The 27,134-nt window shown below is 34.0% G+C and overlaps 1 protein-coding gene across 2 annotated transcripts in view; it reads left to right on the top strand.

The window, feature by feature from the left end:
- Positions 1-1,920: 1,920 nt before the first annotated feature.
- Positions 1,921-27,134, top strand: part of GABRG1 (gamma-aminobutyric acid type A receptor subunit gamma1) — a 69,562-nt gene continuing 44,348 nt past the window's right edge. The window contains exons 1-2 of one of the 2 annotated variants that reach the window (XM_036892560.2): positions 1,921-2,644; positions 15,132-15,280. In XM_036892560.2, the coding sequence (XP_036748455.2) occupies positions 2,541-2,644; positions 15,132-15,280 (253 nt within the window). In that variant the 5' untranslated portion in view covers positions 1,921-2,540. The remainder of the gene's footprint in view (positions 2,645-15,131; positions 15,281-27,134) is intronic. The other variant, XM_057502189.1, reaches the window with a different exon arrangement.

Raw genomic sequence — 27,134 nt, 5'->3', positions numbered from 1 at the left:
CTGACAGATTGAACTCCATAATCCTGATCTGTTTCCTCATGAGTGTTTCTTTGGGAGACATTACAGTCTGCTTGATGCATACAGTGTACCTTCTTGCCTTTTTTCAAAACTCACAGTATGTGTCATCCTTCTCCCACTACACGTGTGGGCATGCATGTGTGAGTGAGAACACACATGCACACACACACACACACACACACACACAGCTGTTTTATTAAATCAAATGAGACAGACTGTCAGGGTCAAGACATGGCTGATATCCAAAATCCTCATTCCTTTTTCAGGTGCTGGAGGGCTCGGATCTCTTTTACACAGTTTACGCAGAATTATAATGAACTGTGACAGCAAAATAGAGTAAGTTTCCCAGAAGACATATATTATAAAAAAGGAAAAATAACAAAGAGACATAGAAGAAATAAAGAGCCAAATAAAATCCTTGAAAAGAAGGAGTGAAATAAGTTTTAAAATATTTCAATACAAAATTGGCAAAAACCTAGATTTTGGAAAATACAGGAAATTTTCCAGTGTGGAAATTACTTCAGTCCCATATTGTTTATAAGAATAAACAGTAACTACCCAAGGATATATGCCCTTCACATTCCCTTTCAATTAATTTCTCTTAAGTGTTCTCATCATCTTTCAGTTATAAATGAAAACAAGAGTAAAATCTTAAGAATTTTTGATGGGTGAACTATCAGCTACTATTGGATAACAATATGCAGTACCATATTCCCATTAATACATGCAAAAATCTTACCTAATCTTAGCAAAATGCAGAGTTACTAGAATGTATTTGTTACTCACTACATACTTCCAATGAATTAATGCCTAGATCACTGGTTAATCAGATCAGTGAATTAGTGTATGTATCCAGTTAAACTGTTAAATAGCTATGGATAGCACATTCTTAATTGAAGCAGAAAAAGAAAAACCACCTAGATTTACACTGACATCAACTTTTAACTAAATGTACTGGCCTCAAAATCTATTACAATGAAACTTTATGTTATATAACTTACTTGGTACCAGCTACCTTGACTGACATGCTTTGTGGAAGAGAATAATGCTGCCCAATTAATACATAGCAGGTACAGAAAAACAAGGTCAATACTTATTTTCAGAGGAGACTAAAAGATGGAGATTTAATCAGAGGGGAGAAAAACCCAGCACTGAACCATCTGTTTGCTATTCAGGGAAAGAAAATATCTGTAACTTTGTTACCCCCATCAGTTCCTTAAAGTGATTTCAGAAGATAGGGTAGCAACAGTTACCTTTTACCTGTTAACGCTGCCTTGAACTGTTTGCAGGGAGGTATATACTCTCAAGCAGCTCTGTGGTGAATTGCAGTTCACCCCTGAATCTGGTGGATTCCACGTGTTTGTGGAGTGATTAATGAGACAGCCAAAGACTCTAATCCCGGGTGGCTTCAGTGGGAAGCAGGAATTTGTAAGGCATACGAGCAGAAGATGGCTGGGCAGAGCCGCCTGCTTCCACCACCACCACTGGCTCCGCTTGTACAGTTGTTCAAGCTGCCAGAGGCTTTCTGGTTTCCATGGCAACTCTTGGGCTCTGTTGCAAACTCAAAGCAGAGCCTCCGAAGTTGGGTACTAAACACTGGAGCTCAAATGTAAAGGCAACTGGGGAGGGAGAAAGAACAGGGGTTACCCATGTAATAGGTCTACGGCCCCTAGGGCTAAGAGGACGTTTTTAAAAATCGGCGTTCTGTTTGTTTTTGTAAAATGAGGTATTTCTTGCCTGGCATTATTCATGAATATACTTTTCTGGTGCCCAGAGCAAGGAAGGGAGACTGCAAATCCTCTCACTCAGACAGGCAGCGGAAGGAGGGCGGGGACGCGATCACCAGGAGTGCCCCGAGCCCGCTCTTTCATTCATTCAGTTACAGGCTCGGCATCTCCTGAGAGCTCATTTGTAGAGGGCACGGTGCCAGGTGCTGGGTCTGCGAAGAGAAACGAGACACCGCCCTACGCTCAGAAATTAACAACGACAATTAACAGAAATTAGCAAAACCTTCACGAGTCTGGGGAGAACAGATTAGGCGCTGCCAGTTTCCCACGGGTCTCTCTTGGAAGACAGAGTCAGAAGCCAAACGCGGGAGAGGAGAGAGGCAGTGGCGCGCGACAGAGGGTCAGGCAGCAGGGGGGCCCGAGGGACGAGGGCACCCGGCTTTCCCTAGGGAGGGGATCTGTCAAGGCCACTCCAACGTTTATCAGAGGTTGCAGGGAAAATAGGTTTGTTTTTCTTTTAGAAAGACCGAGCCCTTTTCCCCACTGGGCTCCAAGTCTAGTAGGGGAAGCGCCGCCTCTTTGGTCCGTGGATTGGCCCAACTCCTCTTGAGATAATTTATGCCAGCATCTTCTGGGTCTGATTGGCTCCCCCGCCCAGTTCCGCGGGGAGTCGCATCCTACCTGGCTGGGAGGCTGCACTGCCATCCCACACTCTCCATTCCCGTACTCACCGGGCTGCAGCCGAGGTGGGAAAAAAAGTCCTGGCTGAGGAATTGAGCGAAAAAAACGCTCCCGATGGGTTCTTGGAAAGCCTTTCACTTCTCCCCTTTCCTTCTGTGGAGTCAAAGTAGAGGGGTGAGGCTGATGTTCCTGCTACTGACCCTGCATTTGGGAAACTGGTGAGTAAATTCAAGGATTTTAAACTCTTCTTTGGTATCTACCCTCTTACCCCTCATTTCTCTTTTTAAAATCGTTATAAGTTAGTAATTTGCATTTTCCCGGGCACACCTGGGATATTTTACCATCATTTTATTTTCTGATTAGACCTGCCAATTTTCAGAAAGAATGAAAATAGCCTACGTGTGAAGCATAGATGTTAGTTGACTCGTTTTTTACTTGAAGCACAGTCTAAACTAGTTCAGTCTACAAGGTTCAGTTACTGGCAGTGGAGAAAGGGAGTAGAAGTGATTTTGCGACTAAATTTAGTGAATGAATGCCAGTGATAAACTTCCCTGATGATTCTGCATTTTAAAGACAAAGTTATTTTATTTAAAAGTTGTTTTAGAAGCCTGTTACGCTGCATTGTATGTATAATGCTTTTTATGTACTATTATTTTTCCTTTATCCTTTTATTTTTTCGTTTTGCTATTCTGGAAAGAAAAAGTTTTACGTCAAGAAAGATAATAAATATGGTTGAAACAATCTATCTGGGTTGAAAGTGTGTTATACTTATAAGTTAGAAATAATCATGTGTATTTTATTGAGCCATCTTTGAGTTATTTTTTATATTAAATGACTATCTAAAAGTAAATAAAAATTGTATGGTGATATGAATATACTGACTGTGTGTGTGTGTGTGTGTGTGTGTGTGTGTGTGTGGTGTGACACAGAGACAGAGAGAGAGTGCCAACCCCAAACCTCAAATTTAATAGGACCAAAGCAAGACTTGGGCTGCTTGGACTGTAACACCTTTCAATAAAACTTTGAAATCATTCTGGAAGAAAAATAAAATGTTCAATATCACACCTGGATATAGGATAGCAGGTGAATGGAGTTAAAATATATTGACTAAGACACTGACACTATAAAGATCTTAGATACACTACTCATATCATTCAACTGTGTTTTATATAAATATACATTTTAAATTATATTACTGTATTATGTGACCCTCTTAGAACTCAAGTGTAAAATATAATCTATGCAGATGGAAACATGCCTTTATAACCAACCACTAGCATCATTACTAAAATAAATTATGATGATCAATTTTAGAATATAGCTAGAGTGAATATTTTTGCCATTACCAGAAGGTAGAACAGCTTGATTTTCTCTCTGAAAATAAAGAATGGATTAAAGCATTCCAAGAAATATTAGACTTGCCAGAAAATGTTTGACAATGCTTTGTAAAGTATTACAGTTTTAATTTATTCACCCTTTTCCCTTAGAAATGTAAATGTTCTGCATGGGCACAAACATACTACTTGCTTAATTATTTCTTACATATAAGTTATGTTGTATGGAGTATTTCTTTGAATATATTATATAATTATAGAAGATATTTTAGTAGAACATGTATCAGTGCTCTCATACATCTTTACAATATTGAATGAATCTGTTCCCATAGTAAAAACCAGTTTACCCAGTGACCTTCTGAAATAACAACCTGTATGCTTCTTTATTATATGTACAAGTTTTCCTTGCAACCTCATAGACAACCTTCTTACTAAAAGGCATCGTGTCTAGATAAGGAGATGCTTTGTTTTAAATAATATACTTTGTTTTTGAGGATATTTATGTTATGGTCATCATGATTGGCTCCAGAATTCTCTTCCAGCTGCTCAGAATGAGTTGTATATAGTACAGTGGACAGGAATGGGCTCTGAACTTTCTGGAGACCTGATTTTATGTGTCAAGAGACCTTGACCTCTCCAAACACATTTCCTTCATCTTGGAAATAAAGGGCAGGAGTAGATCATTTATGATTTTTCTTCAAGTCATATTTGATATGTCTAAGATTTGAACTAAAACATAAAATAACTCAATGGTTGCTTCACTGGCTTTTCTTAATAGTTTTCAAAAGGGAAGTTCTAATTGGGAATTCCATGTGTTTCCAATTAGAGTGCATGAGTGATTGAAAGAGAGGTGTTATGCAGTGAGAATAGTAAACAATTCATTTTTTCATAGTGGTAAAGATAACCTAGATTATTCTAGCCAGTGAATAAACAAATAATTTTTAAGAGCTGTATTTGCTGTTATAATTAGCTCTGAGGGCCTTAGGAATGAGAGTTCATGTCTTCACTTTTCTGAGTAGCTACTCTTGTGCTGAACTTTCATCCTTTTGATATTTAGTTGAAGATATTTGATGTCAGTATGTGTAACCATTTACATGCATATTTCCTTCTTCTTTTCTCCCTCTTTCGAGGGGCCTTTCCAAACCTAACTACAGATGGTTCTATTTAGAAAAATTTTGATGTTTATGCTGGTTTCTAAAACAAATCTTTAAAGTCATCTATTGTGGGAGACTTACCAAATTGGAAGCTGTTATTTCTTATATCTAATAAGAGACAACAGTTTGTGTCCTCATTAGTTTCCATCAAGAAAATAAAGAAGAGACTATGCTGATTTTTAGATTGCCGAACTATGAAAACCTGTCCTGTTGCTGTAACTGAAAGCTGTAGTTGTGGTTGCTGTGTTTCATTCTCTGTGAGACTCTATGGCACCTGGACAAGTTGGTTAAAAACACTTAAACAGGATTTGACCTATTTGTAGTGTTAAAAATATCTAATTATAATAAGGTTTTTAAAAAGAGTTGAAAAGCTCATTGAGATTTTAGCTTTTCTAAAGAGTAATTTATGATAAGCTTTGACCAAGTTGTTCTTTTGAGAGAGCTCAAAGAAAATAACTTGTTTTTATTTTCAAAGACAACTTCATGAAACAGTAATAATACAACTGAGCATTCAGTTGCCCAAATGAAAATAGTCAAATATACTTGCTTAATAAAATATATTATTTTAAAGTAATTTCATTAATATACTTTGTGGAGATGGTAGTGAATGGTTTTTCTTTAAGCCTTATATTTTTGGCTTAATTTTCTAATAAAACTCTGATGCAAACTGAGTGATGATGTTCCATGATAATGAAGTATTCAAAGAAGGACTGAGGATTGAGAGGCAAAATGACTTTGAAGGTAAAATGCAAATGCTAGAATTGTTAAGTCCCCTGTGTATAGCGTCTTTTAGGTTTACTCTTCTCCCATTTAATTCCATTATGTACTATGAGATACACTTTTGGCTAAGCAACAAAAGGAAATGTTTGACTTTTCATTTACACATTAAGTAGACTAATCTAATATTTCATATTTATGTAAAGGTGATTAATATTTATCTAAGAAAATAATGAAGGTGGGGTCCCAAAGGAGTAGAGACAGGGAAGGGTAGAAAACTGAAAGAAAAACAAAAAAAGACCCTTAAGATATCAAAATATGATAAATGACTGCCCTGGGAGAAGGGGAAAGGGAAGGGTGGGCATAAATTGAGTGTACAGGCTTCAGGAGAATAATTCACATTATATACCTCCTGAGAATCCTGGACTTGGCTATTAGGTGTAAATTCTAGTTTCAGCTCCATTTCCCACTAGAGCAATTTCAGGCAAATCTTTGAGGCAGAGAGTCCTCATTTGAGAAAAGTGGAAATGGCATCTACCTTTCTAGCTTATTTCAAGACTGAGACAAATGCATGCAAAGTATGTAGCACTCAAAATTTTAACCAAGAAAACCTAACAGATAGTACTGAATTCACAGTGATTCTAATAGTAGTATTATCTATCCTAGTTAAAGCCTTTTTCAGTGCACTAAAATTCTTGAATCCTTGTGTACTACTAAATATCTTTTGGATTTGAGAGAGATCATTCCTTCATTCAATAATATTTGTTAGGCCTGCTATGTGCTATACACAGAGCAACATGCTGGGTTTACAGTGGTGAATAGACATGAGTACTACCTCTATGACACACTCACTGCAAGATGTACATTTATGTCATTAATCAAAGGAGAGTATCTTGTAGTCCAAAAAACAAAAGAAAGAAAGATGCCTTTAGAATTCCAAAGATAAACAGATGAATCTAAATTTTTAAGGGTGAAGGCTGATAGAACAGATCACTATCAAGAAAAGAGAATTAGAGAGCCATTATATTTCTTATCAGGAATACCAGAAAACTGAGGGAATTGTCTCCAAAATTCTAAAGATAAATGTTCAGCCTAGAAGGTTATACTTGACCAAATTACCAACCAAGTGTGAGGGCAGAATAAAGCCTAGATACTGTTAGCCTCCCCATTTTACAGATGGGAAAATTGAGCACAATGATTTTTTTAGGAAGTTGCTAAAGATCTTGCTAATAAGTGCTGAACACAAGACTCAAATCCCTTGGTCCCTTGGTTCTGTGTGCAGTCTGCTTGCTTACCTGCCACATCTCTCACATTACAAATGCCATATAAATCAAAGCAACTAACGTGACTGTGGTGGAAGGAGGGCGGCAGAGCAGGAAGTCAGCGGAAAGGAGAGGAGAGAGAATGCAAGAGATAGAAGCACAGTAAGTATAAAATCCACTGTGCGTCTTCACAAATATTATGTTCAGAGCTAGATTAATTATTTGAGGGAAAACTTTTAACCAACTAGGGCACCTGATCTAGAAAAAACATGATAGGATAAAGAGTTAAAGGCAAGAATTAGGAATTAGGTAAGTTTTGTTGGGAAATCATGTCTCAGTGACTAGCCTAAGCTGTTGATTTTCTCAGTAAACGTTATTTAGTGTTAGCATCCATTCAACATTCACTCAGTGCCTACCATGCATTAATCAGAGTTCTGGGAACTGGAAATACAGTGGTAAGCAAGACATAATATTTTCCCTAATAGTGTTTGTGTAATATATATAGGACATCAATAGGACAGTATATCTGCCAGTTGCTCAGGACAAAGAAGACAGAATCCCTGCCCGCAGTGAACTTAAGCTTTGGTAGTTCATGTTGAGCTGGTTTATTAATACAAATAAATAATGACAATAAAATGCTGTAATTGCTGCTCAAAGTTCTAGAGGAGCTATAGTGGGGATGCTAAGGAGGCTGGCATCAGTTGCAACTCTGGGAAGAGATGGAATGTTTTCATCTCTCATGGGCATAATTTCAAGCTGGAGTTAGTGAAGAAGGGATAACACTACTTTTCCATGGCCAGAGGTATTTCTTATAGTTTGGTAGGCTTTTTGAAACTGCATTCCTCTATCTTCCAGGAGATGCTTTATATTCTGGTCACCTAACATGTGGCACTGAAATAGCAACATTCTATTTTATAGCTTACATTCTTTAGTTCAATAGTGAACTTCTGAACTGTAAGAATCCTTTCCTCCCAGATACAGTGTACTTAGAGATTTAATGTTTCTCCTTATTTTTAGACAAATACATTGAGTAACAAATACACTGAGTAGCACAGTAATAGAGACTGTGCTAAGCATTAACGATACAGAAGTAAAGTTAGCAGAGACCCTGCCCTCCAACCTATAGCTGGATGGGCAAACCAGAAAGTCTATGATTAGAATATACTGGGTTTAGTATAAATATTTTAATATAGTTGTGGTCAAGGTGTGATTTAGTTTTCCAGATAGCTTTAAGGCTGCTAGAATCAAGTGCTCTGAACAAGTTGATCTTTAGGTAGATATCTAGGACCATTATTTGTTATTGCACAATGTGTGAATTGCTTGAATACAGGGACATCATTTACCTGTCAGTCATCCTAGATACGTATAATTATCAGAACATTTTCCAACAGATGTAGAAGATTAAGATGAGTAAGGATTACCTTTTCCCCGTAATAGCCCTATTGACTAGAACAAAGCAGCCATATTCGCTGGATTGTATTTAAGTGTTACTCATGCATCTGTGTTCTACAAACTGATTTGTTACTCTGCGTGCAGGTGGCTTATGAGTGTATGTTTGTTTCTGTCATTTCCTTGGTAATAATAAACCTTCAGATTGTCATAACTGCAATTGACTAGGAAGACTTTTGTTGTTTCTACTCTACTCATTTTTATTCTTTCCCTTTTGAAGTAAATACTCTAAGAGGATCCTATGTCAATGAAAATATATTACCTCTCAATTTATGAGCTCAAGATCTAGGAAGGAAGATAAATCTTTCTGCATTCAGAGGAACTAATTTCTATTTCTTTCTTCCACTTAATTTTAAAATATTTTAATATATTTTATAAATTAATAAACCTCAATCTTACGCCTCCACTTTGCAAATTTTTTAGTAGCCTTATGGAATTTATCTGATGCATGAGTATCAAAAGCTTAGAGAATGTGAATTTCATGAAGAGTTATACTGTTTCTAAGTCTAATTTATTTTCTGTCAAGCTCTATGGATATAAATTGGAACGCAGAGAATTGGTATTCATTTTAATAATGTTTCAACCCAGTGGTCATTTTTAAATAAAGTGTAATGAAAATTATGGTTTTACTTTCTTCAAAAAATATTTTTCTTTTTATTCTGGCAGGGCATGTTTCTTCTGACAATTCCTTTTTCAATAATTTCTTATAAACTCTCAGATTGTTTCTTTTAATTAATTATAATTTCAACCTGTTGTATATGAACTGTAGGATTCTGATTAAAACTGCATTAAATTTATAAAATATTTTGTGAATGATATATTAACAATATTGTTTGATTGCCAAAATGATTTCCTTGCTTTTATTTTTTCCTGTTCTTATATTATTCAACTAATTAAGTTTCTTCATCATTTTACACGGTATATTGTCATTGTGAAAGACTTTATCTGTTCTGTTTATTATGGATTAATACTAGTATCATAAAGCTACTGTGTTTTTAAAATTAATTTTATATTAGGTTAGCCACAATGAATGCTTTTACTAAGGCTGTTCGTTACAGTTTTTAGTTGTTTATTTTCTTGATTCACTGTAATTTTACCTGCAAACCTCAAGATGAACTCGTATTCTTTTGATTTATTCATTTATTCAGTGACTTGTTTTCTTATTGGACATCTATGTGTTAGGCATTGGGCTGGGTGCCTGTGATACCACACTGAAAACCTTAACCCTTTCCTTCAAGGAACTTAGAGAGGACGGTAAATTTAACGAGTAGTTAGTGAAGATGCAATTTGTTCAACTTTTTGGTAGAATTAAACATCGGACAGATTGGAAACACACAGCAGAACATGCTTACTTAATATTCCAGGCTTGACTCCCTTCTCCCTCATCAAATTTCCAAAGCATTCCTCTCTGGGGGTGGTAAGTGATGGGTTCTGTATTCTTTTGTGCCATTAAAATAATCACAGAATTGAGTGGACTGTTATTTCACCTCTCAAAAATCTGAAGGCTCAAATCTATAATTCTGTTATCTATTACTCTTTTACTTATTTTGCTTCCCTACTAACTTTTAAAAGCAATAAAGATGATTCAGAGCTACAAATTTAGAAAAGAGCTTTTTTCAAAGGAATTTAGCAGCTGGACTATAAAGGCAAAAGAAAATAAGGAAATTTGTTCTTTCATTTTTTAATTTTACTTTTATTTACTTTGACTTTTGAATCTAAAACCAATGTCTGTACTTACTCTTTAAAAGCTAGCTCCTGTAGGTTTTGACATTAGGATCTCTTCTACTTAGAAATGTTAGAACAGGTGTGTTTCTTTCCTGAAACTTGTCACTTGGCTTGCAGAAAAGTATCTGGTATTTATAAACAAACACTAATTTGTCATGAGCAACAGACCACAGATGAGGCCCGGTTTTGGAATTTAATCTGCTCTGTTTAAACAGATTAACGGAAGAGTTTTCCTCAAGGTGTCAGAACCTGGATATGTGAAGTCACCTTTATATGAACTATATATGGGATGGCTATATAGTTTATCACCCAAAACCTTAGGCCATTTTGTGAGTGAAAGAGGGTGCTATTAATAATTATTCCAGGACACTAAGTGTAAACCAGGGCTGTCCTGGGCAAATTTTGATGAATGTTTACTCTGTATATTAAAAAGTTAATGCCTATTGATCAACTATATAGACATATATTGTTTTTCTCTAGCTGTGAAAATGAATTCTCTTCATGATTATATGGAATGCCTTGTCTTCACTTAACCTATCTCTTAATTATCATTAGTTTAAAACTCTGCTTATTATATTAAGACTAAAACACTCAAAGGTACTTTTTCACATACAATCATTTATTATGTAATCAGATGGATTTGTATAACATATGAAAATAGCTTAGTAAGACAAAAAAAAGCAAACCAACTGATATAGGTGACTCAAAAACTTGCTTTAGTAAGTAGTTACAGATGTCAACTAAAGAATGAGAGAAGCAGAAGAGAGAAGCAGATGTCAAGATGAGGGTAGAGATGTAAGAAAGTTTTGAGAGAAATGCCTGTTTGAGATAAATGGGAGGAAGAGGAAGTAAGAGAGGCTTCAGCTAATGGTAGAGGTCTGACACCTGTGGAAGTATTAGGGGAGAGAGGAAATTTGGGTCAGAAAAGTCTCATGCTCTTTGCCCTTCTATGCAAGTTTTGGCCAATCCAGTGGGAGTTGCCCAATGCAGGGCGCCCTACAGAGGAGGATTGCCCAGGAAGCTTGGGGCTGGTGCAGACGCAATGCTAGTCCAGAGGGTTGGCACCTGGGCTGTCAGTCCACCAGCAGAATTTCAGGGCTGCCACCCTTGTTTTCTTGCAAATGATAAAGCTCTGCTTCTCTATAAAAGAGATTCTATTTAATTCTTTATTATTTATGATTAGAAATTTATTTCACAGCACTATATGGTGTAATAGGAAAAGGCAGTTCGTTTTCAGGTAGGTATTAATGTCAAATTAACTCTTTTTATGTATTTATGTTACAAACTTATACAGAAAGATTGTAGTATATGCTTACAATACAGAAAAAAATTAAATTTTCTATAATTGCACTAGTGTAGAATATTTATTACATTCATTATACTGCTTTCCCATTAAATCTATAGCCATTTTATACCTAAGTTTTGATAAAAACAATTTGTTATTTTTCATACAGTATTAAGTTATGGAAATAATCTCATATTTTTACAGACTATTTATAACCGTCAAGTGAATGGATGCATCCATGTGGATGTATCATAATTTACTTAAACATATTGTTTAAAATTTGTTCTATCAAAGATAATGCTGTGATAAGCATCTTTGCATATGATGGTTTTCTGTAACACTTTTTGAATAGTTTTCACTTTTAGAAAATGAGATCATTTAGTTCAGGAACACAATTTTGTCAGTATTTTCAGAGCTTAGAACATTTGTCATACTTGGTACTTCCTCTATAAGTGACTAAGGCATTGAATTGGAGATTGAGCCCACATGTTAGAAAGTCACAGAGTGCCTGCGTGAGTCTTTGAGATTATTATTCTAACTTCTCCAAATTCAGGGCAAGGACTAAACATTCTACCTATGCAATCCAAATGCTCTTCCTAACTACTTATCATAAGTGTTGCTTGTGCTTATGAATTAGAAAACTCAAATCCAACCACCCTGGATTGTTTAATTAAGATAAAATGAGGTGATATTATGGAAACTTTGAAGGACAGAGAAAATGAGTCTTCATTTTCTAAAACTGAATCAATCTTGTTTAAAATCTTAGCTCTATTATTTAGTAGTGTGTGTTCCTGAAAATTCTGTAAATGTTTTTTCTCATCTATAAAATAGGCATAGTCATATTTATTTCATGAGATTACTCTGGACTAAATGACCTAACATGTGGAAGAAACATTACACAGAGTTCCTGAAACATGGTAAGAACTTATACATCAAATCATTAAAAAAACAATTAGTAAAATTATATACTCAGGGTTCTAAATGAATCTCCATTAACAGTAAAATTATACTTATTCAAACTATTTAAAAGAAGTTCCTGAGCATGAGTCTGAACAATTCTCAGAGTATTACCTAAGAAAAGCATATTTGTTTCTCCCAAAGGAGTGGTCACTCAACATTTGTAAACATTACAAAAATCTCCCAGCCTATGAAACATGTCAAGACATCACATATGTTGTATGAATTATTTTCAAATTTATGACAAGTACTTTTAATCATCAAAATAATGCCAATATAATATTAAGGTAATTAATGACATTCTAAAGGTAAAATAGAAAGCTTGGAGGGAAGATGTAGGAAAACTAACTATAATGTGATTTCCTTTCTATTATTGCCAAAAAAATGAGGAAAGTTACCCTTGCAGTGTCATTGAAGTTCATTTTCATATTAACTCTGAGCTAGCTGGGAAAAGGGGAATGTAAGTGACTAGGAGCATGTGCTTTTTGGATTACCAGGATCTTGTGCCATTAAAAAAATAGAAAAAGCTTTCATTTTTCTCTAGGAACTTCCATTTGACTACAGTCATATTTCAAAGAAAGATCAACTACCTATATGTGCAGTGTCTTCCCTCTATCCACCATATGTTTCATTCTATAAAACTGGGATTTACAACATCCCTTTAAACAGATGCCCTAAAACATGAGTCGTTGCTGGTATCTCAGCAATTGTAATTAGAAAAGAAAACATTCCTGAAGGGCACACCACCAGGGGTTCTTAATACTTAGTATTGTCTGTGCTTTAGCTCATGAACTAATGAACATATGTATGCATTTCATTAAGAGAAAATAGTAAATTATTTGAAGGAAATCTTATAAGTACACTTCAGTAATATATACTTTTTGAAGTTAGGTACAGCAAAACAATGTAAGTGAGCACTTCATTAAAAATCTTTTAACTAAATATACCCTAGGAGTTCACATAGGGATAAAAGTTGTATACTGTGGTAATAAATAATGCCGAAATCTTGGTGACATGATTACAACACTAAATGTTTATCTCTCAGGCTGTGTGTTTATTGTAATTGTGGCTCTGTACATATTGCCTTTGCTTAGAAGTGAAGTATGGAGTAGCTTCTGTCTGAGTATGATTGGTCTTCTAGCAGAAGGACAAGAGAGATCTGATGAACTGTGCACTGATATTAAATCTTTCACTTGGTAGTGATATGTGTCACATGTATCTCATTAGCCAAAACAAATCACAGGGTCACACCCAAGTTCAATAGGGTAATCCTCTTATAAGAGGAGCATTTCAGGTCACATGACCAAGTTAGAAGTCAGTGGAAAGTATAATTCTCTGACAGGAGAGGAGAAATATTGAAAATAATAATGCACCCCTTTTTCTGTTGATGATAAGTATCAATAGAATTATTAGGAAGATGAAATAGCAAATATTTTAAAAGTTCAGTTTTAGCTCACAATGTTTATACTCATTAAGGATTAAGAGGATGGATATCAACTAAACTTAAGGTAGTAATCATTTCACTATTACACATGTATCAAATCATTGTGTTGAATACCTTAAAATTAACACAATATTATACATCAATCATGTCTCAGTGAAACTGGAAAAAAGAATAAAGGAGGTGGGTGTGCATTAGCTAAGATGTTGGGTCCAAGCAAAAGAGATCTGAATGTATAGTGTAGTAAGATAAACTATAGATATTAAGATAAGCTTGCATGTTTACTGCTGGAGGGAAGCCTATCTCTGAAATATATGCAAATAACTAATATATTATGGATTTACCTGGTACCGATGGTTAGTATTTTGAACCTTTATCACTGGAGGACTGAGATTTACTAAAGTAGGGTGTGTTACATCTAGGATGATCATACTCAAATGAAGAAGGGGTTACTTATGAGTAACAAAGAGAAGTTTGTTATTTTTGAAGAATTATAGATGAATATTATCTATGTTGCTGCATTTAGTACTATACTTCAAAAGTTAGTTGAATCCTTATGCTGGTTAAACACAGGGTGCAGCAGGAAACATTAGCTGGGGAGTTAGTACTTTTCAGTTTTGATGATAAATAGGCTTGTGCTGTCGTAAGTTTCCTTCTGTCTTCAGTTGTCTTGTTTGCAAAATAATGGCAATGGGGTTATTTGACCTTGAAATTTCATTTCTAGTCCTAAAATTTGACAGTCGTGCCTCCTCCATAGGAGTGGAGGGTGAGTCACCTACTCATGATTTGATGATAAGATGATCTTTGACAAAGTTCTTGGTATAAGATGTCTGGGTTCTTCTGACTTAAAAAGGAAGAAGCATAGATGTGTTTAATGCTTTTCCTTTTTATTTTTTTTCAAGACTTCACTCATCTTTCCTTATTTCTTCTGTTTTAGAGACATATTTAAATGTATTTTTCCAGACTAATTATTGCAACTTTTCCTTTATTTATTTACCTTTTCATTTTTATTTTTGAGTGTGCTGGTTTAGAGTCACCACATGTTCTTGTGCACATTGTGCCCTGCACAAATCTAGGGCCAACATTCAAACCATTAGTGCATAAATCTATGGCTTTTAAATGACAGCCAAGGTCTGTTTTATTATTTTAATAATATGTGTTATATTTCTTGTGCTGAATTCTTAATTTTTAAGTATTATTGTACCAGGACAGTTCATATGATGTAGATGTTAGTCTTAATGGGATGTAGAATATGTCTAATGCTTTCTTTTCTTCCTACTACTCCCTGACAAAATTATAATAATTACAATAATCTTTAACTATTTGTTTATTTATGCAGTTTGCTTGAACTGCCTATCCAATCTTTTTTTAAATTATTTAGCGTTGATAAAGCAGATGATGAAGATGATGAAGACTTAACAGTGAACAAAACTTGGGTCTTGGCACCAAAGATTCATGAAGGAGATATAACACAAATTCTCAACTCACTGCTTCAAGGCTATGACAATAAACTTCGCCCAGATATAGGAGGTAAGTTTATCTTTCTGGGACTTTGGTGACTATGAAAACTGTATTTACTGACGTTATCTTAGTCATACATCCCATATGTCAGAGACTGCTAGGCTGGACAGTTATTAGTTGAAATGGCACTGTGTTTGAGAGGTTTCACAGTCTGATGTGAAGATTGACAGGGAAAAAAGGCAGATAAACATTTATGATGTAATTATTTTACACCTGCTACAAAAAAGCATACAACAGTAAAGTTTTGATAACTGGAAAAGCCAACAGGTATTTCATAAAAGAGAATATTTGAAAGGTAAGTAGGAGCTCTGATTTTGTGCCAGTGCCTCCTGTTTTAATGTAGAATTATAAGCCTTGATAGTATATTCAGTGTAGGTAATCTTACTTTGTTCCTTTGTGTCAAGATTGTTATTCTCAGTCCTTTGCATTAATATGCAAATTTTATAACATAAGTAACTTCTAAGTCCCCCCTCACATCATGACTTTTTTAAACAAACAGAAATGTATAAATCAGCAAAGACTTACTGAGTCTATATAGGGAAAATGAGATTTTTGCCATATTGAATTTTTAGCATACCAAATTCATGAACATCGTATATGCCTCTGTTCGTGTATTTATTTATTTTTAATATTTACTATGAAGAAATGTTGAACATACTTTACTAGATTTAATTTTACATATTTGGAGTTCTTGATGCAAGTGTAAATAGATTTTTAAAATATTTATTTTCTCATTTTGTATCAGCAGTATAGAAATTAGATATTTTGCATATAATTAATCTGTCCTTAGGATCCTTGCTAAATTTATCAACTTTACTTATTTATTATGTTCTTCCAGGTTTTCTATAATGAGAGAGAGTAATGACTATTACAAATAATGACTACTATTTTACTTTATTTCCAAGATTATATTTTTGTTCATGCCATGTTGTCCTGGCTAAAATGACAGCAAAATGTTGAATTGTCTTGGCTTGTTCCTGGTATCAGGAAGAACAGTACATATTTCACTACTGGCTATGATATTTGCTATAGGCTTCTTTATCGGGAACATTTTGGATATTTGGTATATCATTTAAATCTATTTCCCTTGGCTTTAATTTGCTGTTTTTCTAGATTGTTTTGACTGTTTATTTTCAAAATTAACAGACTGAATAACATAGTGTCTCTACATGGAATCCCCATAAATCCTTTAACATTAACATTTTTATATTACTGTTTTACATACCCATAGAACACTTACCTAAATCAATAAATTAATATTGACAATTCTATTAACTAATCTACATACCCTGTTCAGATTCTAGCAGATGCTTCACTAAGGTCCTTTTTCTGGTTCAGGACCCCAACCAAGATCATCATACATTGCATTTTGTTCTCATTTCCCTTGTTATCCTCTAATCTGATACAATTTCTGCTTTTCTGTTTCATGAACTTGATAATTTTAGAGTACTGATTAGAGGAATGTCCCTTAGTTTGTCTGATATTTTCATCATTAGCTGGATTTATGCCTTTTTGCCAAGAATATCACAGAAGTATATTATATCAGGAGGTACATGATAAGTATCTTATTACTGGTGATGTTAACTTGATCATTTGGTTAAGTGTGATTTCTTCCAAGTTTCTCAACTGTAAAGTTATTATTTTTCCCTTTTTGATTAATGAGTATGTTGTGAGGAGATACTGTCCTAGGGAGAAATGATGCAAGTGTTTCTCAGTACATTTGTCCATTAATCTGGTTTCTGTCAGTGATTCTTACCTGCAACAGTATTGCTGTGCTATTTGCAAATGCTGACTCAGTATTATCATCATTCTTCCCAACATATTAAATGTAATTCTACCATAACAAAGAGCTATGACTTCTCTGTTTATTTATTCACTTATTTATTTACTCAATGTAGATGAACAGATGGCATTTTATTTTATAGGTTACAACCCATTGCTATCATTATTATTTTGTTGCTCAAAATACAAAATTTGCCTACTGGAACCTCCTGTAATTTGGCTTCTTTGTCCCTTCACATGTCACCATAATTTTCTGAATGCATCATTCTGTTATTACAGGCTCTCCTTCATCTAGCAATGGAATTTCTCCAAGAGCACTGGTTCCTTTTTGGTTTTTTTGGAGAATGGTATTTAGAAACAAAAATATGGGCACTAGATGTATTCATTGATATTGGGTGTCATTGTTTCTTGGGTCTCTCAGTTGACAGAAGTAGAAAATATATGTTCTACCACACATTCACAAGCATCTGTATTTCAATATCTATTCCTTTGTACATATATTATAAACCACGAGTTCGTACTGATAGCTCTGATTCCAATCTAAACCCCATGAGGTTCATTCTCACCTTTTCCTTCCCTTACTTGCAACTCTTTTTCCAAGAGTAAGACACCTGGTTCTAATTTATCTATAATATATTTTTTTATTTGTTCAATTCTAGTAAACACATAGTTTTAGAATTTTAATACATGTCTATGAAAGCAAATTAACTAGAATAAAACATTCGTGTACAATTATTTTTGACTTTACAGTATGTATTCAAAATATTGTTTCCTAAAGCTACTTAGGTGAACTGTTTTCTTTCCTATCCCCTTCAGTGGATGTATTACTCAATTTTAACAGTTTGGTTCAAGTGTTACTGGTTACATTCCACTTTACATGAAATTCATCCATGTTTACTTTTAGTGCTAGTATGGTTTTATGTTTTTATTTCCTAATCCATTTGGAGTTTATTGGACGGTGTGAAGTATGAATTTAATTTTTATCTTTTCCAAAGGGTTTTTCTGTTAACTGAGCATCATTTATTAAAAAATTAGTCTTTGCCTCTGGTATTTGAGATGTCAAGTTAATCATATTTACATTTTCTTACGTACTTTTGTTATTTCTGAAATTTGTGTTCATTCTCTCATCTGCTTTTTTTTTTACCACCATAATATATTTAAAAACTTGATAATCTTATTGGGATTGTGTTAAATTTGTAAATTATCTTTGGGAGATCTAGCATCTTTATTACATTGAGTCATCTAATCATGGGAACATAGGCTGTCTTTCCAATTCTTCATGTTTATTTTATATCTTTTGGGAATATTTTAAAGATTTAGTCATACATATTTTTTATATTTCTTAAACTGAATCTTAAATATTGAACATTTTCTGATGTAGATGATACTTTCTCAACCATAATATCTTCTTGCTAATTACTGTTGTTGTATGCCAATGTTACTGATTTACAAATTCCTGTTTTATATCCTACTACTTCCCTGCTACCTTCCTGATTTTTTATTGTTAAACCATTGATTATTGGAGTTTTCAAAATATGTTCACATAATATGCAAAGAAATTATTTTATTGTTTCATTACCAGTTCATATGCAACTAAGTGGTGTTACCTGCCTAATAACATTCACTAATATGTCTAGCATGATACTGAGTAATTGCAACAACAGTGGGTAACATTGCCCGAATCTAGATCCTAGTGCAAATGATTCTAGTGTTTCTTCATGTTGTATATCCACACTAAGAAATTATCCCTCAATTTTTTTAATTTTGTTTTTTAAATCAGAAGTTGGTTTTGAAATTTAAAAAGGATTTTTCAGCGTTTCTAGAAATAATTATGAGTTTTTTTCTCCTCCCAAGATCTGTTAATATGGTATATAATATTAATTGAAACAATTTGCATCTTGAAATAAAGCCCTCTTGATCATGATATATTATATACTCAATGTGATATTCCATTCTGTTTGCTAATATATTATTTAGTATTTTGCATTGGTATTCATGAATCATATTCACCTTCCATTTTATTTTTCAGTGCTGTCTTCATCTTTTCTAAATATCCTTTTTATATTTGTTTCATAATAGAGGGCTTTTCTTCATTCAAAGATCTAGGAATTTATCAGGCATTAGCCACTCTGGCTTTGGAGGTTAGGTAGAATTCCTCTGTAAAACTATCCCGCTTTTATGCTTCTGGGGAATAGTTAATCACTTTGCCTTCCTATGGAAATTGGTCTGTTTATGCTTTCTTCTCTAAAAGGGTGAATTTTAGTAACTTGTATTCCCTTAGGAAAAATACCCCTTTCATCTAGATTTTCAAGGTAATTTCTAAAGAAGTCTTCAAAGTAGTCTTTTAGAATTAAAAAAAAAAACCTTCTGTTTCAACATTTACTTTCCCTTTGTAATTTTCTACTTTTATATATATAGTTTTTGGTTTTGAAAAGGTTGTCATGATTGTTTTTTTTGTTGTTATTTTTTTATTAAGGTATCATTGATATATACTCTCATGAAGGTTTCACAAAAAAAACAATGTGGTTATTACATTCACCCTTATTATCGAGTCCCGCCCAATACCCTATTGCAGTCACTGTCCATCAGTGTAGTTAGATGCCACAGGTTCACTATTTGCCTTCTCTGTGCTACACTGTCTTCCCCGTGACCCCCCACACCAGGTGTACTAAACATAATACCCCTCAATCCCCTTCTCCCTCCCTCCCCACCCGCCCTCCCACACCCCTCCCCTTTGGTAACCACTAGTGCCTTCTTTGAGTCTGTGAGTCTGCTGCTATTTTGTTCCTTCAGTTTTGCTTCACTGTTATGCTTCACAAACGAGAGAAATCATTTGCTACTTGTCTTTCTCTGCCTGGTTTATTTCATTGAGCATAATATCCTCCAGCTCCATCCATATTGTGGCAAATGGTAGGATTTGTTTCTTTCTTATGGCTGAATAGTATTCCATTGTGTATATGTACCACTTCTTTATCCATTCATCTACTGATGGCCAGGTAGGTTGCCTCCATATCTTGGCTACTGTAAATACTGCTGAGATAAACATAGGGGTGCATATGTCTTTTTGAATCTGAGAAGTTGTTTTCTTTGGGTAAATTCCTAAGAGTAGAGTTCCTGAGTCAAATGGTATTTCTATTTTTAGTTTTTTGGGGAACCTCCATATTGCTTTCCAAAATGGTTGAACTAGTTTACATTCCCACCAGCAGTGTAGGAGGGTTCCCCTTTCTCCACATCCCGGCCAGCATTCATTGTTCCTAGTCTTTTCTATGTTGGTCATCCTAACTGGTGTGAGGTGATAGCTCATTGTGGATTTAATTTGCATTTCCCTGATAGTAAGCAGTGTGGAGCATCTTTTCATGTACCTGTTGGCCATCTGAATTTCTTCTTTGGAGAAGTGTTTGTTCATATCCTCTGTCCATTTTTTAATTGGGTTATTTGCTTTTTGGGTGTTGAGACATGTAAGTTCTTTATATATTTTGGATGTTAACCCCTTGTCGGACATGTCTCTTACAAATATATTCTCCCATACTGTAGGATGCCTTTTTGTTTTGCTGATGGTGTCCTTTGCTGTATAGAAGCTTTTTAGCATGATGTAGTCCCATTGGTTCATTTTTTATTTTGTTTCCCTTGCCCGAGGAAATGCGTTCAGGAAAAAGTTGCTCACATTTATGTTCAAGATATTTTTGCCTTTGTTTTCTTCTAAGAGTTTCATAGTTTCATGACTTATATTCAGGTCTTTGATCCATTTTGAGTTTACTTTTGTGTATGGGGTTAGACAAAAATCCAGTTTCATTCTCTTGCATGTAGCTGTCCAGTTTTGCCAACACCAGCTCTTAAAGAGGCTGTCATTTCCCCATTGTATATCCATGGCTCCGTTATTGTATATTAATTGACCATATATGGTTGGGTTTATATCAGGGATCTCTAGTCTGTTCCATCGGTCTATGGTCTATGGTGCCAGTACTAAATTGTCTTGATTACTATGGCTTTGTAGTAGAGCTTGAAGTTGGGGAGCATAATTCCCCTCACTTTATTCTTCCTTCTCAGGATTGCTTTGGCTATTTGGGGTCTTTTGTGGTTCCATATGAATTTGAGAACTATTTGCTCTACTTCATTGAAGAATACTATTGGTATTTTGATAGGGATTGCATTGAATCTGTAGATTGCTTTAGGCAGGATGGCCATTTTGACAATATTAATTCTTCCTATACATGAGCATGTGATGTGTTTCCATTTATTGGTATCTTCCTTAATTTCTCTCATGAGTGTGTTTTAGTTTTCAGAGTTATAGGTCTCTCACTTCCTTGGTTAGGTTATTCCTAGGTATTTTATTCTTTTTGATGCAATTGTGAATGGAATAGTTTTTCTGATTTCTCTTCCTGCTAGTTCATCGTTAGTGTATAGGAATGAGACAGATTTCTGTGTATTAATTTTGTATCATGCAACTTTGCTGAATTAAGATATTAGATCTAGTAGTTTTTAAGTGGATTCTTTAGGGTTTTTTATGTGAAATATCATGTCATCTGCAAACAGTGACAGTTTAACTTGTTCCTTACCAATCTGGATGCCTTTTATATCTTTGTGTTGTCTGATTGCCATAGCCAGGACCTCCAGAACTATGTTGAATAAAAGTGGAGAGAGTGGGCATCCTTGTCTTGTTCCCCTCTTAAAGGAAAAGCTTTCAGCTTCTCGCTGTTAGCTAAGATCTTGGCTGTGGGTTTGTCATATATGGCCTTTATTATGTTGAGCTAACTTGCCTTCTATACCCATTTTATTGAGCGTTTTTATCATGAGTGAATGTTGAATTTTAGCGAATGATTTTTCAGCATCTATGGAGATGACTGTGTGGTTTTTGTCCTTCTTTTTGTTAATGTGATGGATAATGTTGATGAATTTTCGAATGTTGTGCCATCCTTGCATCCCTGGGATGAATCCCACTTGATCATGATGGATGATTTTTTTATGTTTTTTTTAATTCAGTTTGCTAATATTTTGTTGAGTATTTTTGCATCTATGTTCATCAGGGATATTTTTCTGTAATTTTCTTTTTTTGTGGTGTCTTTGCCTGGTTTTGGTATTAGGGTGATGTTGGCTTCATAGAATGAGTTTAGGAGTTTTCGCTCCTCTTCTACTTTTTGGAAAACTTTAAAGAGAACTGGTATTAGATCTTCACTAAATGTTTGGTAAAAATTCATCAGTGAAATCATCTGGCACAGCGGTTTTGTTCTTAGGTAGTTTTTCGATTACCAATTCAACTTCCTTGCTGGTAATTGGTCTATTCAGATTTTCTGTTTCTTCCTGGGTAAGCCTTGGAAGGTTGTATTTTTCTAGGAAGTCGTCCATTTCTTATAGGTTATCCAGTTTTTTAGCATGTAATTTTTCATAGTATTCTCTCATAATTCTTTGTATTTTTGTGGTGTCCATAGTGATTTTTCTTTTCTCATTTCTGTTTCTGTTTAGGTGTGTAGACTCTTTCTTGATAAGTCGGGCTAGGAGTTTATCTGTTTTGTTTATTTTCTTGAAGAACTAGCTCCTGCTTTCATTGAATCTTTCTATTGTTTTATTCTTCTCGATTTTATTTATCTCTGCTTTAAGCATTATTATGTCCCTCCTTCTACTGACTTTGGGCCTCATTTGTTCTTCTTTTTCTAGTTTCATCAACTATGAATTTAGACTGCTCATATGGGATTGTTCTTCTTTCCTGAGGTAGGCCTGTATTGCACTATACTTCCCTCTTAGCACAGCCTTTGCTGCGTCCCACAGATTTAGTGGTGTTGAATTATTATTGTCATTTGTCTCCATATATTGCTTGATCTCTGTTTTTATTTGGTCATTGATCCATTGATTATTTAGGAGCATGTTATTAAACCTCCATGTGTTTGTGGGCTTTTTTATTTAGTTTGTGTAGTTTATTTCAAGTTTCATACCTTTGTGACCTGAGAAGCTGGTTTTTGCAGCAATTTTAATCTTTTTGAATTTACTGAGGCTCTTTTTGTGGCCTAGTATATGATCTATTCTTGAAAATGTTCCATGTGCACTTGAGAAGTTCTGTGTATCCTTTTGGTTTTGGGTGGAGTGTTCTGTAGATATCCATTAGGTCCATCTGTTCCAAACTTATTTTCTGTCTGGTTGAGCTGTCCTTTGGAGTAAGTGGTGTGTTAAATTCTCCTAAAATGAATGCATTACATTCTACTTACCCCTTTAATTCTGTTAGTATTTGCTTCACTTATATCGTTGATCCTTTGTTTGTGTATAGATATTTGTAATAGTTATATCCTCTTGTTGGACTGACCCCTTTATCATTATGCAATGTCCTTCTCTGTCTCTTGTGACTTCCTTTGTTTTGAAGTCTATTTTGTCTGATACAAGTACTGCACCTCCTGTTCTTTTCTCCCTATTAGTTGCATGAAGTATCTTTTCCATTGCTTTACTTTCAGTCTGTGTATGTCTTTGGGTTTGAAGTGAGTCTCTTGTAGGCAGCGTATAGATGGGTCTTGTTTTTTATCCATTCATTGACTGACTGTCTTTTGATTGTTGCATTCAGACCATTTACATTTAGGGTGATTATCTATAGGTATGTACTTATTGCTATTGCAGTCTTTAGATTCATGGTTGCCACAGGTTCAAGGGTAATTCCCTTACTGTCTAGCAGTCTAATTTAACTCACTTAGTATGTATTACAAACACAACCTAAGGGTTCATTTTTTTCTCCTTTTTTAGTTTATGTATTTTATTACCCTTTTTCCATCAAGAAAATTAAGGATAGTGGTTTTCTTATTAACTACCTCATAATATCTACTCTGTCTTTATTATAACCTTCATTGTATTTTATTTTGTTTTACCTTTTTGTTCTATTTCTAGTTTCTGAGTTGGGAATTTAATGATTTGTTTTCACTCTTTAATTTTAGGCATGTTGCTACCTATGTCTTCTTTCTTCTGTATATTTTGCCTTACAAGGGTAGCTGCATTGTTATTTGGTTTGTAAATATTTTGTGTTATATCTCCATAATGACCTGTGGCTTTAAGCATAAAAAGATATCTTATTTGTCACATTCGTTTTTTTGACTTATATTTCATCTGATATCAGGATTGCTACCCCTGCTTTCTTACTGTTTCCATTTGCCTGTTATCTTTTTGTCCTTCCCATTAATTTTGCCTTTGTGAGTCATTTGTTTTAGCTGTGTCTCTCATATGCAGCCTATTAGGTCTTGCTTTATAAGCCAAAATGAGTCTAAATGGAAATACCTTTTTCTTTTAATAGATAAGTGAATTCATTTTATTTATGGATATGACTGGTTTGTTCAACTGTATTATAATATTTTATAGTTATATTTGCTGTTTTTCTATATGATATTTATTTCTTTATACTTTAATTGACAATACTTTTGTTTTAATGTTTTGGAAGTTTTACAGTTTTGTTCTAATTTATTTTTATTTTTTTAACTTTCTTAATGGCTTTAATCCTGATTTTTAACCCTTTGCTCTTTTGATTGTCCTTTGTTTTTGGCATCATTTAGCTCTCACCTATTGTCTATTCAACAGTGAGCTTTTCCTTTTTCTTCTTTATTCTCCTTTGTTCTATATTTTATTAACGTATTCCTGCTTTGCAAGAATGTATGATAGTTGTAAGTTACTTTCACGCCCTTGTCTCATTCTTTGTTTTAGTACTTTATGTGCCTTAATATGTTAAAGTGTTCACCATTAATCTTTTTTGCTGAAGTTTTCACAGTCAGCTCATACTAGTAAGTTTTTCAAGAAGTTTTTATATGTTGAAAAGTTTTTTAAAATTACTTGATATTAGAAGGACAGAATGGCTGTGTATAAAAATCCTTGTCCTGGCTTTATTTCACTGGGCTTTCATTTATTAGGTTGTTTCTAAGTTCACTTGCATCGCATGTCATTTTTGAGAAATCTGATGCTGGTCTAATTCTTTGGCCCTTGTAATTTATTTCATCCTTTTTTTTTCTTTTTTCCATGGAGGCCTATTGTATTTATCTTTCAATTAAATACTTCTGCTAGAATATGTCTTAGAGTTGTTCATTTAGGGTAACTTTTTTTCCAGTTAACTGACTTGTCTTTTTGAAATGCTATTATAGGTTTTCTCTTGCATGTGGAAAGATCTGTTTATGTTTTATATTTAGATTTATTTTTTATATTCATGGTTTGTATTATTTATTATGTTGAATATGGTTCTCTTCAATTAAATTGATTTTCTTTTTTGTGGGTTTCGATGAAAGGTATGTTAATCACACTTTGCCTGCCTTCTATTTGCCAAAATTTGTCTCTGAATTTTCTCTTTATTTCATTTATATTCTCTTGATTTTTCCCCCTGCTTATTATTCACTTTGTTTAGTGTAGTCATTCTTGGTCATCTTGAAATTTTGTCTTTTCCTTCCATTTCTTTCCTACATTCAGTCAATTCTTTGCTCATTTCTTCCTGTTTGTTTGGGCTTTTTTTCCTGTGTGTGATGAAAGAAGGAAATTTCTTTACTATTTCTGCATTTCTGATTCAAGGGGATTTTTCTTACCTCCATATCATTGTTAGAATACATTTAACTTTTTTGAGTATTATTATGCAATTTTTTCCTACTTAGTGCTTTTTTTGAAATGATTTTCCATAGCTGATTTGTGTTGGACTTTCATTTCTTATTTCTGTAACAACATTTTTATGGATCCTTTCCTTTCTATTTTCCTATTTCTTTTGTGATTATGAGTGTTTGGCAAGTTTTCTAGTTCATTGATGTTGTCTTAATGTTATTATAACAAACCCAGATAGTTTAAATGAATTTGTTGTTGTGGGTGGTATAAATTTGTTTTGTTATGGGAAGGGTTTGTATAATTGTCCGTTTTTTGGTTCCATTTTCTTGCAGGAGCATGAAACTTCTCCCTTTGCTTCTTTTATCCTTCAGCACCCAATTTCCAAAGCCTACTTCTCTTTTCCCATTTAACGTATTTCACTGCCCCAAAGCTATTTATTTTGAAGACTACTTCTTCACATTGTATATACTCATAGATTCCTTTCCTGGCAGTACTTGTTCTGGTCATAGGACACATTTTAAAATACTTTCAGATTTATGGTACACCTACTCTCTCTAGTTGTCCTTTCAGAGCAAACTTAGGTAGCTCTATTTTATCTTACTCTGCTTTGCGCTCCACAAAGTCTTGCATAACAAAAAAAGTGAGAAAGCTTGAAAGATTTCTTGCTAAGGTTTGGTGGTTATATGTTTTTTCTATCTTTTATGGTAATTTTGAAATTTGGGCATTCTCTGTCTTCAAGTATACTGAGGCCATAGTTTTTGTGCACTTTATATTTTCCCCTTTTTGCTGTTCTGTACTTTTCTGAAGGAAATATTACGAGATGAAGACATGGGAAATATATATAAATTCCCTCTAAGCATATTATTTTAGCCTTTCACAAGGTATTCCCTTGTGATTATGTCTTGGAAACATGGATTGGTTAAGTGAATAATGTTTAATTTAAAAAGTAGGCTATATTCTAGATACATTTATGTTACTGATATCTATCTTAATTCCATTGAACTCAGAGAATATACTCAAGTCATCTTTATTATTCTTAGTGCTCAAATACTCTATGTGTTCACTGAAAGATGTGTGTTCATTCTTAGTGCTCAAATAGTCTATTCACTGAAAGATGTGTGTTAAAAACATCTAACTGCAAAGTTGATTTATCTCTTTTTTAATTCCAGTCAGTTTTACTTTATACATATCGACACTGTTTTAGGTGCATACAACTTCAGGATTGTTACAACTTTTTGTTAAATAGCAGTTTTATATTTGGATTTTGTTTCTCATCTTATTAAGTCTGACAGTGATTTTCTATTAATTGGAGTGATCAGTGAAGATATATTTAGCATAATCATTGTATGCATTGTTTTAAACCTGCTTTTCTATTTGTTTTCTATTTTTCTAATCTTTTTAATCTGTTAAATACAGATTTTATTTATCTGCTATTCTTTCCTTTTTGGATTCATCAATTAGTTATGGTTTTATTGTCTCTTTATATTATCTTATTAAATATTCAGTTATTTATCATTTTTAGTTATTAAAATATCCATTCTTT

Source organism: Manis pentadactyla, chromosome 5, assembly GCF_030020395.1.
Source record: "Manis pentadactyla isolate mManPen7 chromosome 5, mManPen7.hap1, whole genome shotgun sequence".
Lineage (NCBI taxonomy): Eukaryota > Metazoa > Chordata > Mammalia > Pholidota > Manidae > Manis > Manis pentadactyla.
Note: the sequence above shows the minus strand (reverse complement) of the source record. Positions and strands in the feature narration are given on the sequence as shown.